This window comes from Manis pentadactyla, chromosome 2, assembly GCF_030020395.1.
Source record: "Manis pentadactyla isolate mManPen7 chromosome 2, mManPen7.hap1, whole genome shotgun sequence".
Lineage (NCBI taxonomy): Eukaryota > Metazoa > Chordata > Mammalia > Pholidota > Manidae > Manis > Manis pentadactyla.
The window spans coordinates 111,844,580-111,859,011 of record NC_080020.1 but is presented as its reverse complement, the minus strand read 5'-3'; the positions used below and the strand labels follow the sequence as shown (position 1 = coordinate 111,859,011).

The following is a 14,432-nucleotide window of genomic DNA, read 5'->3' as shown; positions in this document are numbered from 1 at the left end:
ACTGAGCAGTATCAGACTTTAGTTTTTTCAGATATATAAAGAAGTAGCAACTTCTTTTATTGGGTATAACAAGTACTATTCATTGACACTGTGGGAAGCAGTCTTTACTTGTCCTGGGAAGGGACATGGTGACTTTTTCCTTCGGGGTGGGATAAAACCGATAATTAAAGGGAATTCTCTTGAGGAGTAAAAGTTAAGGACTTTTAAAGGCCTCCTGCCTATAGCTTTCACAATGCCCTTATAATACTTGGAAAAAAGTAACATTAAAATATATAGGCAGACGCCTGCTACTTCTATAGCTTTTCTTCTTCCTTCCTAATTACAACCCTTAAATAGAATTCGTGCCTCATATCAAATTTACCGAGTATCATAATTCTTCCAAGTGGTAAAGATACCTCAAGACAAATGCTGGGCATAGAAGCTACAGGGCATAAATATGCAAAGAAATAAAAAGCTAACCATTTCAAACAATAAGGCTTCTCTCTCACTTACCAACTTTACATTTCCCTGTATGGCCCCGGAAGATGACTGGTTAGCCAGAGACGGGTAAGATTCCTCAAGGGAGGAACAACCTAAGATAGGCACAGTCGCAGGGGGGCCATCAGGTGAGAAATTGGAGATCAACAGAGGTGAGGCTTAGAAGAACCTCACCCCCCCCATTCTGAGAGAAATCTTCTGCATACATGGATGTTTTATTGCCCTTGTCTAGCTTGGATTAACACATAGTCTACAGGCACACACCTGATCATCTACATTTGCTCTCTTACAACACTAAACTATGTTTTCTACCTTTATCTTGTATCTACCTACCACTTCAGCATTTTATTATAAATAATAATAATAAAGAGAGAAATGTGGTATCCACATATAAATCAAGTATAAAAACCAAATGAGTATTCATATTTGAACTGACTGTTTATAGTTCATAATGCATGAGCAAAACCGAAAGTTTCTGTGATGACTGCCCTTGTACTGTTCACTATGTAACTTATTCATTATGTAAGAATTTGTTCTCCATGTAAGAACTTGTTTGTTATGCCTCAGAAGATTGGAGACTGACGAAAATTAGGCTTGGGGTGGATTAATGATTGTGCATTGAGCATTGACTCCCCTATACAGAATTTTATTGTTGTTAACAACCATTTGATCAATAAATATGAGAGATGCCCTCACAAAAAATATATATATATATATATATATATATATATATATATATATATAGGCAGAGAAATGGAAGCAACCTAAGTATCCATCAGTAGATGAATGGATAAAGAAGAAGTGGTACATATACACAATGGAATGTTATTTAGCCATAAGAAGAAAACAAATCCTACCATTTGCAACAACATGGATGGATCTAGAGGGTATTATGCTCAGTGAAATAAGCCAGGTGGAGAAAGACAAATACCAAATGATTTTACTAATATGTGGAGTATAAGAACAAAGTAAAAACTGAAGGAACAAAATAGCAGTAGAATCACAGAACCCAGGAATGGACTAACAGTTACCAAAGGGAAAGGGACTGGGAAGGATGGGTGGGAAGGGAGGGATAAGTGGGGGGAGAAAGGGGGCATTAAGATTAGCATGTATAATGTGGGGGGAGGCATGGTGAGGGCTGTGCAACACAGAAAAGATAAGTAGTGATTCTACAGCCTATTACTACGCTGATGCTGTAATGGAGGTTGTGGGGGTGACTTGGTGAAGGGGGTCAACATAATGTTCCTCATGTAATTGTAGATTAATGATATAAAAAATATATAGGCAGAGATAAATGTTAAATGACTTTTCTTCTTTGAGGAACTTAAAGTTTTGTAATATTGGTATTATTTTAATTGCCTTAAGGTTATGCATTTTTTATCCTAGTGATTTTGATACATCTGCCTGTCTGAAGAAATCTTTATTTACTGGAAATCTGACCACATACTTTATATGTATATTGATCAGCTTGTTAGATTTAATATTTTTTCTTATACCTGATCTTTTTAAGCAGTCTTAATTATACAACACTTCATTGTACAAACCACTTTTCCATGTGTTTGATCATATTGACTCCAAACAGAAACTTGAACCGTTAAGCGGTAACTTCCCATTCTCCTCTCCCCTTAGCTGCTGCTAATGTATAATTTACTTTCTGACTCTATGAATTTTCCTATTTCATATACGTGGTTCCATACAATATTTATCTTTTTGTGTCTGGCTTTTATCATGTTGCATAATGTTTTCAAGTCTCCACTTGCATCAGAAATTCATTCCTTTAAATGTCTGAATAGTGTTCTATTGTATGTATGTACCACAGTTTGTTTATCCATTCATTTGTTGATGAACATTTGTTTTAGTTCCACCTTTTGGGTGTTGTGAGTTCACTGAACAGTGGCAAACAAATACCTGTTTGAGTTTTTGTTTATAATTTTTTATATAACTTAGAGTGGAATTTCTGGGTCATAAGGAAATTTCATGTAAACTGCCAAACTTTTCCCTATTGGGTGCACCATTTTACATTCCTACAAGCAATGTAGAAGTTCCAGTTTCTCCACATTCTTGTCATCACTTGTTATTTTCCATTTTGTTTTGTTTTTACTGTAGCCATTTTAGTAGGTGTGAAGTAGTATCTCATTGTGGTTTTTATTTTCATTTCCCTAATGTCTTCATGATGTTCAGCATTTTTGATATGCTTATTGGCCATTTGTTTATCTTCTTTGGAGAAATGCCTATTCAAGTACTTTGCTTATTTTTGAATTGGATTGTTTGTCTTATGTTGTTGAGTTGTAGGAGTTCTTTACATATTCTGAATACTAAATCCTTTACATATATATGACTTGCAAATATTTTCTCCCTTTCTATAAATTTTTTTCACTTTCTTAATAATGTCCTTTGATGTACAAAAGTTTTTAATTCTGACAAAGTCTAACTACTCTATTTTTTCTTTTTATTGTTCATGCTTGTGCTGTTGTATCTAAGAATCCATTGTCAAATTATAGGTCATGAAGAGTTCCTTCTGTTTTCTTCTAGGAGCTTTATGGTTGTAGCTCTTATATTTTGGTCATTGATCTATTTTGAGTTAATTCTGTATTTGGTGTGAGGTAGAGGTTCTTTTGGTTGTGTGTAATGGGAGATATGAATGCAGGGTAGTTTTCTATTTTATTGTATGGGTATTCAGCATTCATTACATGGTAATCATTTTCTTCACTTTTTAAAATACATACTTAATCATTTCTTGTGATAATTTGAATACAGTTCTGGAATTGCTGTTCTGATCTTCTGGCTGAAATTCATTCAGCCCTGTATATTTTAAGTGAGTTTCAAGTTATTTTTTGTCCTATGTTGAGAATCTGTTTCCCAAAACATACAAATAAGTTTTTGAAAATCTACAGTGTTAAAATTTGCTTAGAGAAAAACAGTCTTCTAAGATTACCACTTTTATTGGCCTTAAAAATTTAGTGTACAGATGTAAGTTCCCATTCAAAAGTCAGATACTTGGAAGAAATTGTCATTTCTGGGAATAATAGCTGTGTTCCAATTTGTAAGGTAGGAATCATTTAAGACATTTGCATTTCTTTTAAATAAAATTAGTGCTGGAAACAATGATTTTTGTTCATGAATTTAGTTCCTAAATTGAAATTGTGTAACTGTACATCTTTAATGCTTAACTAAACTCTTTTTTTCAAAGTTAGCCGAGAAAAAATTAGGATTTGACTCTTAACTGTTTTCTCATCCAGTACATATTGTTTCTCAAGCTGTGCTTCATATTGTGGCACCACATTGAATCAAGGCATATTTTACACATGGAATGTGTTCTGTTTTCTGTCAGAGACGTTTTTGGACAAAATTTCATGGGCTTTGCTTTTCAGAATATTGACAATATGTTAAAAATTGTTAATTTTGTCAGCTTGTGTACATTAGAAGCAAAAAGACAAAAAATGGAATTAGAAGCTGCATAGAACTGATGCATTCCATACAGTTTGATTTGGGTATTAGGCCTGCATAATCAGCTATGAAATCAACATAGATCCATTTAGTTCTCAGTTTAGTGCTTACTTCTGAACTAGTTAACTCAGTGAAAGCATAGGTGCTAAGGATAACATTTCAGTTTACAGCATTCTGTCCTTGAATAATTTTGCATTAAGAAAGTCTGACTTCTAAACCAGTACATTTGGAAATTTGTGATTTAATCACAAAGAGAAAATTTAGAAGTATGAATACTTTAATACAAATTTATTCAGTTACTCAGCTATTTCTTATTGAACATCTGTTGAGGGTTAGACACTGCTTTAGGCACTGAGGATATAGCAATTAGCAAATCAGATGAGATCTCTGAGCTCATATTGTTGTGGGGCATTTTGGGGATGGATAAGAGATTATAAACAACTAAGTAACCAATCAAAGAGGATCAGCATCAGCATGTAATGTGTGTAATAAAGATTATCAAAGTAAGGTGATTAGGGTAATGGTGACTGATAGGGGTGTGTCTGTAAGTTTAGAAAGGCGGTCCCTGAAGGCTTCTTTGAGGAGGTGACATTTGAGGAGACCCATGATTAGGAAAAGGCTGTGTAACAGTCAGTTCCAGTAGAGGGAATTGCAAGTGCACAGGTCCTTATGCTGAACCAAATTTAACCTATTCAATCAGAAAGAAGGCATGTGGCGCCAGAGCTCAGTGAGCTAGACCATTGTAAAAACAAAGAGAAACTCTATGGGGCTTTGCTAGCTCCTACTTTTGTATAAGGATATCAAGTAACTGAGAATGTATTTCTTTTAATATTAAACCTAGGTGAAAATAAGAAAAATCCCATTTTTTCTTCAGTAAATATTGAGTGACTATTATATGTGAGGCACAGCAGTGAACACAATAGACACAAATTTCTTCTTTCATGGAGCTTACTTAAAACACTTTATTATAAGGTAATGACACTTGGACTCCTATAACATATTTGATAGATTAATTGATACAATTGAAAATGCAGTTCTCTATCCTTTGGGATGGGATAGGAGGTGGATGGTGGTGGCTTTCAGAATGCCTGGAGGTATTTGATAAAGACCTAAGGAGAGTGTGTTACATTTCTCATGTGTTCTGGGTAGAAAGATAGGTGGGAATCAGTATGATACTCCCTATAGTAAACATATTTTTAGAATCCAGAAATGCCACATTTAGTATTTTATCAACTCAGCAAACTTGGATTAGAACTGAGAAGTAATTTGTATTTCAGAAAATATATTGAAACATTTTGGGAGTAATACTAACTTTTTTACATTACTGGCTGTATTTGCTCCTGTAGCAAACAGTGATTGGATTCAAATAGTAAATAGAGGTATTGGTTATCTCAGTGGTTTTCTTTCTTATATAGATACAGTATTTTATATTTTTCTTCCACATTCTAGTTGTTCTGCTGGGTCTTCATGTGTGAAGATGATCTAATGGACTTCTGATATTAAAATTGCTGTGACCTTTTATCTCTGATTTTAATTTATGTTTGGGTAATAGAAGTAGATAAAATAAGTTTTTTACCTTCTTAATATAAAAACAACATTTGACCTAATATTTGAATTATAAATTTAACAAATCAAAGTTATTTTAATTTAATTAGATAAAAACTCAGTTGTTAAAGGAGAGGCAGGGTTTCCTGAGAAGTCAATTCTATCTTGAGAGTGTATTCTTTGTTGAAGCAGAGACAAAGAGTTTCTGTTTCTGTATTTTCAGGGATACAAGCAGCAGTGAAAGTGAGGAGAGTTCTGATTCTTCTTCTGATGAGTTAATTGGCCCTCCTTTACCCCTTAAAACGGTGGAAGAACCAGTTAATCATATGGAGGAAGATATCATTGGTCCTTTACCTCCACCTCTTGGTGAAGAAGAAGAAGATGATGATGATGGTGATTCAGAAGAGGAGGAAGTAAGTATTCATTGGTAATTTAAGAAGTCAGTGGAGTAGTTTAGAGATCAGTTACCTGCCAAACTGTATTCATGAGTGAGAGCAAATTAAAAAAAAATCTGGGTTTACTACTGATAGCCCTTGTTGAAAGAACTCTGAAGGATGTACTTTGAGAACAAGGAAGAACTCAAAAAGAATAAATGGAGATCAGGAAGCAGTGTGTTGAAAATGAAATAAATTACTAAACATTTTGTAAAATGTAGGTAACTATTGAGTTGTAAATGATGGATACATTTGGGGGGAGTGAAAAACAAAGTGGATCTAAGATTACTGTGAACAGTAATGTAGAAGATGGGAGAGAGGAATTAGTTCATTCATTTTGAAGTATCCTTGTATTATTTGAGAGCAGGTTAGAGATACTAGTTAACTTCATATTAGTTTAAGTCACGTATGTAAGTTAACAATTTTAAGAATAGCTGCCCAAAGAATAGAAATAAATTTGTAACCTCCAAAATAGTAAAAGAAAACAATATAAGGAAAACCATTGGTATGCTTTGTGTGTTTGGCATGTAGAGTGGATCATTTGTTAATATCATTCTCTTTGGTGTGACAGATTATTTTCAGTAATAATTATGAAATGAAACAAATGATGCTCATTGAAAAAACTGACAGCTTTTGCAAATCTGTCAGTGACTTTATGAAATGGACATTGTATATTCATGTTCAATACCCAGTATACCAAATTTGTCAATATATGTTTGTTCATAGTTAATGAAAAAAAAGCTTTTAATTTTAATTTTGAAAAATTTTTTCACCTGAAATGACAGATGTGTGTGTGTGTGTGTGTGTGTGTGTATATATATATATATATATATATGTATATATATATATATATATATATCCACGTGCACACACATATAATGTGCTGTGTATATCTAAAATTAGAAGAGGCACATAAGTATAAATTTTGGCAGTTTCATTAAAAATCTTGTTTTATAATATATTCCCCAAACTGCAATGTTGACTATATCTTTTTCCTTTTATATCAGTTCTAGTGGCTTTTAAAAAAATCTGTCCTTGAAATATTTTCACTGAAATATGTTTTCTAGAAAATTCATCATTTTTGATTACATTTGGTAAAAACTTCTAATGTTTCTTCTATAAAAATTAGAGAAAATGGCTAAATAATGACAAATATTGTGGTTAAATGACCCATTGCTTTGGAGTGTTTTTGATGAAAGCAATTGAGGCATTCAAACACTGTCCTTCTGAATTCTTCTGCCAGCCTAGTCTATCATAGTTTGTTTTTATCTCCTGGCATTCAAATAAATAACTGAATAGAGGATACTCAAGTTTTGTTTCTTTGTCTTAATAATCAGTTTGTTTTGCATCTGCTGTTTAAATGCAGAAACATTTACAGTACTGTACAAAGGGATTGAAGATATGAAACTACCCTTGAAGTAGGCTTGAATGATTCTGAACCATTAACATTATCTGTAAACGCATATAGCTTAGTATGTATATGATAGTATCTGGTGTAGACGTGTAAGTGGGAGTTCTTCAAATTAACTTTGTGTAGAATGCAATGATTATTAAAAACAATATGCTAATTTGAAGCTTATGATTGTCAAAACTTAGCATTAATTGTAGCAAAAATCAACAAAAACATATTTCTAAACTGACGTTTTTAGAATTACCAACAAATGGTGATCATTTAAAGTAGGTTCATCTTTAGTTGATTTTATTATTGTTTTTAAAATCTCAACAGAAAATGCACCCTATTATTTTCTGTTTCACTTCTACTGCAGTACTCTGGATAAGCGTCATTCATCCTTGAAAACTCAATTATTCCAATAAGGCAGGGCAGGAGAAAAAAGAAGTAGAGGAAAATCTTGGTAAATAGAGGTCACAAAATAAGATAGTAGGCATGAATATGCATATATCAGAATTCACAATAGAGGTAAATGGAGTCAAATTGCCACTTAAAAGACAAAAATTCTCAGATTGGGTTAAAAAATTCAGGCATACTCTGTTTATGAGTGATACACTTTAAATTAAATGACATGGAAAAGTTGAAGAGGAATAGAAGACAATATAGCAGGAAAATACTAATCAGAGGATAATTGACTAGTATTATAAAATTAATGTAAAACAAAATAATCTTTAGGTTATAAACCTAATTAACAGAATGAGTGTCATTACCTAACTGTAAAAGGAACAATTTATTTTCTGGAAAATTTGGCAGTCCTTAACCTCTGTGACTCACAATATATTTAAAGCAAAAATTGACAGAATTACAAAGAAAAAGGGACAAATCTACAGTTGTAATGGGATATTCAGAAATTTTTAAGACAGCATTTATAGATTTGAACACTTTATATGCATGTGCTTTATCTATTGAATATATATAGAACCCTCATCCAACATTTTTTTTTCCAAGCACACATGAAAAATCAGAAACAACAACAAGAAGCACACATCTAGGTCACAATGTACTCTGGATGTGAGAAGAATGTGCTTAATTATTTTGGGTAGTTCACAGAGTAAAAGATATAGGTTTATCTATGAAGTGTGAGAATGTTACATATTGAGTGTTTGTTTGTATGCCCCCCAAATTCATGTGTTGAAGCCCTAACCCCCAGTGTGGCTGTGTTGGGATATGAGCCTCTTTGAAAGTAATTAAGGTTAAATTAGGTCATAAGAGTGAGGCATGATCTGATAGTGTCCTTGTAAGAAGAGAGACACTAGGGAGCTAGGTCTGCATATAACATAGTAAGGATGTGGATGTCTAGAAGCCAAGAAAAAAGCTCTCACCAGAAAACAAATTTGCTGAAACCTTGATCATGGACTTCCAGCTTTCAGAACTATGAGAAAATAAAATTCTGATGTTTAAGCCACCCAGTCTGTGGTATTTTCTTAGGTAGTCTGAGCTGACCAATACACGTTTGCATGATTGACAAGGGGCTGGGGAACAGAATGGAGGAAAGAAGGGTTTTGCAAGCAGGGAAAAAATTGCTGTAGTGAAAGCCCAAATGTATGCAAGTATGGTGATGAAATATCATGTGGTTAGTGCATGGCTGAGTTTTAATAGGGGAAAGTGGAAAAATGAGGCTTACGAAATCAAGTCCACAGAGTAGTAGAAGAAATGCTTTTGGGAGGTGGAATTTGAATGAGCTTTGTAGAGGGTTCCATTTTGACGGGTATGGTGGGTGTAGGCCACAGCCTGTCTACAGAGTGAATGGCAGAAATAAAGGCACAGTGTACAAGATTAGATTTAGGCTTATGGAAAAATCAACTTGCATAGCATAGAAAGTTGATAAACACCAGGTTTGTGGCATCTAGACAGGCTATTAAGTGTAATTCATTTATGGTAATTTGCATAGCAGTGTTTGGCATATGTTTCACCATTGAGTTAAAATGTTTCTGGCCTTTGAAAGAATCTTGGTTTTATGATTGGTGGACTTAGGGCCTAGTAATTCTTTGTTGATTCAGAAACTGAATTTAGTTCTCTCAGGAAATCAGTTTGAGTTACTTCTAAGCAAAATTATAAGAGATTTACAAGATATTATTTTGTATATCAGGATACTAGTTATATTTTTACAATTTGGGATATATCAAAATTGTCCCATCTACTTATCAAGGCTTAACCATTCTGTAGGTGCCCTTGATTTCCTCTCCTTATTTCTCATATACTTGGATTCTTTACTATCAACCTTTTGTGTCTTTTTTTTCCAAAGTGCTTTCAGCCTTTTCCTTTCTACTTGCTCCTGTCTCTAAGCTTGCAAACATACTGAACTTTTTTAGCTCAGTTTTTCCTCAGAGCTACTGTCAACTTCTTTTTTCTCTTTATTGCCAAGTGTCTTGGAAGCAATATCTATATTTGACACCTCTAATTTGTCACCACACATTTTCTCCTTTAAATCTTTATTGTCAGTTTCTGCCCTTACCATTTCACTGAAACTCTTCTCACAGAGGTCCCTTGGTGACAAAATCCAAATAGCCAACTCCAAAGACACTTTCTGAATTCTCATTCTGTACCTCGCAATATTGGACAGTGTTGACTTCTTTCTTTGCCATATTTTTGTACTACTGGTTTGCTGCCTATCTCTTTATTCAATAGATATTTATTGAGCACCTCTTAATGAGTCAGGTACTTTCCAGATTTTGGGGATACGGCAATGAATAAAGCAGACAAATCCCTGCTCCTATGGTGCCTACATTTCTCCCAGAGTCTCTTTTACTATTTCATACTTCCTACATTTCCCCAACCCTAAGCATTCCCTGAGGATCAGTCTTTGCCTGCCTTATAATTTCATATTTGGCCTGGTGGAGTGCCTTACATTTTTTGTCTTCCTGACTCCTCTTCACTCAGAGCAGCTAGAGGCATTGCCCTATCTCATTTCAACTTCAGATCCAGCTTTCTAACCACTCATGAAACATGTCCATATTTAGTTGCCAACAATATTCTAACTTCAGCATCTAAGATCAAACTAAGGCATTTTTTTCCCACATAAACTTTTACTGTAGCCACTTAGCTCGTCTCTTTGCCTCTAGCATCTTCCTTTTCAATCCCTTTTCCTCATTGCTTTAAGATTAAACTATTTGTAATGTGAGTCACATTGCAAATAGTAATACTCATTCCTTAAATGAAGGAAAAGAAACCACGACAGCAGGCAGGACTCTGTCTGGGGATTCCCAAATACAGTTTGATTATTTTGTTGCTCAGAAACTTGCAAAGCACTGTGGCTTTTTAGAGAGATATTCTACTCAGTAGGAAAATAGCCAGGTTCACATACTTGAGTGCTAAATATTTCAGCAAGTATTAATGAAACTTGTAATGGAAAAATATTTTTAAAAATAACATTTTTAACCAGTGGTTTTGAGTCTTAATATAAGAATTGCCTTTCATACAATTAAACAGTGCATTTGCTTAGGCTCTGTAATGTGTGGATGGAATTCATAGACTGGGATAGACCCTGCTCAACACCTGCAATCTTTGTTGTAACAAAAGGGCTCCACAAGTAAGTCTGTCTCCAGTCTACCTGTGGCTGCATCTTTTCCCAGTCCATTTGTGGCTGTTTACTTAAATAGTGACAGAGTCACAGGTTAACTATATTAGTACCTCTGTAAGTTATGATTTAATTTTCTGGAAAGTCATCTTATTACAATTATATTAAGTGCACTTAATACAAGGAAATCACTTTCTTGGTGTCACCAGTGAGATGACCATGCTTTCAACAATTTCCTCAAATGAAAACAGATGTGAAGGACCCAATTTCATCACCCACCTCCCCCAGATAATGTTTCATGAAACACATTCTAGAAAATCACTATTATAAGTAGTACTGTGATAAACATTTTTGTGCATAAAGCTTTTTCCAAATGTCCTCAGGACAGAATCACAGAAATGATATTACTGAATCTAAAGGAAATGAACATTCTTAAGGCTCGATACTTACTAATATAGTTTCAATAATAAAAAAAACTCTCAGAGCTACTGGCTCAATTCCTAGAATATCTGCCTGCTCATAGCCCTTCACAGAATATGATGTTTATGATTGTTTAATAGGTATAATTCAAGGTAGGCCTAAAAAAGATAAAAAATGAGTACAATTCAAGAGGCCAGGAACTTACCATCTCTTCCATGTTTTCTTCAGAAACAATAAACACTAACACTTCAAGAGACATCAACCATCATGTATGATGGAAGATACATTTTTTCATAAAATAATCAAAACAAATATTGTTTCTAAGCAACTGGGGAGAAAGAATATTCTTATATAAGTTTTATATGAAAACTTCAAAGTGGCTTCATTGTCAACAACAAACAAGGCAGCAATTCTATATCCTTTTTTTTAGGAGTAATTATTTTGTAAGCAATATCCCATGTCTTTAAGTTAACAGTACTTCATTGTAAGGCAATTCAGATCATAATTAAAAAATCTAGAATAGAGAAAAAAACCCCAAACAGAATAGTACTGAACATGAATATAAATTAAATCTTAGGTATTAGTGAATAAACTTATATCTTACCTTGTTCCAAAAAGGATTTAATGAAGTAAAATGCTATAAGAAAGCATACATTAGAAAGACTGAAGTAAAATAGAAAACCAGGAATGTAAATAAAATGAATAAAAAACATGGGAAACAGAGTTCTAAATATTTTCTCTGGGTAGACCATACAACTCAGTCATCATCATTGATGCCTCTCTTTGCCTCCTACCTCATATCCGATCTCTAATTCATTAACAAGATTCATTAGCTCTATATCCAAATTATATACCAGATCTCCCCATTTCTCTCCATCTTCATTAATACCACGTTAGTGGATGCAATATCACTTCAACATCAAAAGGCATTTAAGTTGTCTGCCAGTATCCACTGTTCACTAGAGTACTGTAATGGAAATCCAGGCAATAAAAGGAAGCAAAATATAGTTACAAGGAGGTGATACAGAGTAGTGATTAAAGTGGATTTGGAGCCAGGTGGAGTTCTTTGACTTTCAAGTTGTGTGACTTGGGGAGAATTACTGAATTCTTCGAATTACTTTTTGTGATCTGTGGCTTATTTTCCTCTGTAAATTGGGCTAATAAAACACTCAACTGGAGTTGTGTGGATGATTTAATGAGTAAATGAATGTATATAAAACCCTTAGATTGGTGCCTGATATCTATCATTCTGGTCATCTATTTTATATATATAGCAAAAAGTGACTTAAAAATTTTTAACATGATTTCTAATAAAAACATTTAAAACTGAAATCAAATGAAACTTTTGTACCATATAAATAATTCAATCATGCTTCATACTAGCATTCAATATTATAAATAACTAAGGAACATTAAAGGTACTTCATTTAGAATAAGAAATAAAGGTGAGAACTGTCATATTGTTATATTATTCTAGACATTTTTGTCAATTAAACAAGTCAAACTGAAATAATTAAGACTACATGTTAGAAGGGAAGTGAGAGTATTTTGGTTATAGAATGACTCTACCTAAAACAAAAAGACTCAAACAAAAACAATTTTTTGAACCGACATCTCCAGTGACTGGAGATTTAATTAATTTTAATTAATTAAGGTATCATTGATATACAATCTTATGAAGGTTTTACATGAGCAACATTGTGGTTACTACATTCACCCATATTATCAAGTCCCCCCCAAACCCCATTGCACTCACTGTCCATCAGCGTAGTAAGGTGCCACAGAGTCACTAGTCTTCTCTGTGCTATATTGCCTTCCCGGTGATCCACCTATGTTATGTGTGTTAATCATAATGCTTTCTAATCCCCTTCTCCCTCCCTCCCCACCCACTCTTTCCACATCTTTCCCTTTGGTAACCACTAGTCTCTTCTTGGATTCTGCGAGTCTGCTGCTGTTTTGTTCCTTCAGTTTTGCTTTGTTGTTACACTCCACAAGTGAATGAAATCATTTGGTACTTGTCTTTCTCCACCTGGCTTATTTCACTGAGCATAATACCCTCTAGCTCTATCCGTGTTGTTGCAAATGGGAGGATTTGTTTTCTTTTTATGGCTGAATAATATTCCATTGTGTATATGTACCACGTCTTCTTTATCCATTCATCTACTGATGGACACTGAGGTTGCTTCTGTATCTTGGGTATTGTAAATAGTGCTGCGATAAACATAGGGGTACATATGTCTTTTTGAATCTGGGATCTTGTTTTCTTCAGGTAAATTCCTAGGAGTGGAATTTATGGGTCAAATGTTATTTCTATTTTTAGTTCTTTGAGGAACCTCCATACTGCTTTTCAGAATGGTTGATTTAATTTACATTCCCGCCAGCAGTGTAGGAGGGTTCCCCATTCTCCGCATCCTTGTCAGCATTTGTTGTTGTTGGTCTTCTGGATGTTGGCCATCCTAGTTGGTGTGAGGTGATATCTCATTGTGGTTTTAATTTGCATTTTCCTGATGATTAGTGATGTGGAGCATTTTCTCATGTACCTGTTGGCCATCTGAATTTCTTTGGAGAAGTGTCTGTTCAGATCTACCACCCATATTTTAATTGGGATTTTTGCATTTTGGGTGTTGAGTTCTGTGAGCTCTTTATTTATTTTTGATGTTAACACCTTATCAGATATGTCATTTATGAATATATTCTCCCATATTGTAGGATGCCTTTTTGTTCTACTGATGGTGTCCTTTGCTTTACAGAAGGTTTTTAGTTTGATGTAGTTCCCTTTGTTCATTTTTGCTTTTGTTCCCTTGACCGAGGAGATATGTTCAGGAAAAAGTTGCTCATGTTTATATTCAAGAGATTTTTACTAATGTTTTCTTCTGAGAGTTTTATGGTTTCATGACTTACATTCAGGTCTTTGACCAATTTCGAGTTTACTTTAGTGTATGGGGTTAAACAGTAATCCAGTTTCATTCTCTTGCATGTAGCTGTCCAGTTTTGTCAACACCAGTTGTTGAAGAGGCTGTCATTTCCCCATTGTATGTCCATGGCACCTTTATCATATATTAATTGAACATATATGCTTGGGTTTATGTGAGGCCTCTCTAGCCTGTTCCATTGGTCTATGGGTCTGTTCTTGTGCCAGTAC

General features: G+C 34.1%; 1 protein-coding gene across 2 annotated transcripts in view; it reads left to right on the top strand.

The window, feature by feature from the left end:
- Positions 1–14,432, top strand: part of WDR70 (WD repeat domain 70) — a 404,364-nt gene that overhangs the window by 22,888 nt on the left and 367,044 nt on the right. For both annotated transcript variants that reach the window (XM_036886101.2, XM_036886094.2), the window contains exon 5: positions 5,693–5,882. In XM_036886101.2, coding sequence (XP_036741996.2) covers positions 5,693–5,882 — 190 coding nt within the window. The remainder of the gene's footprint in view (positions 1–5,692; positions 5,883–14,432) is intronic.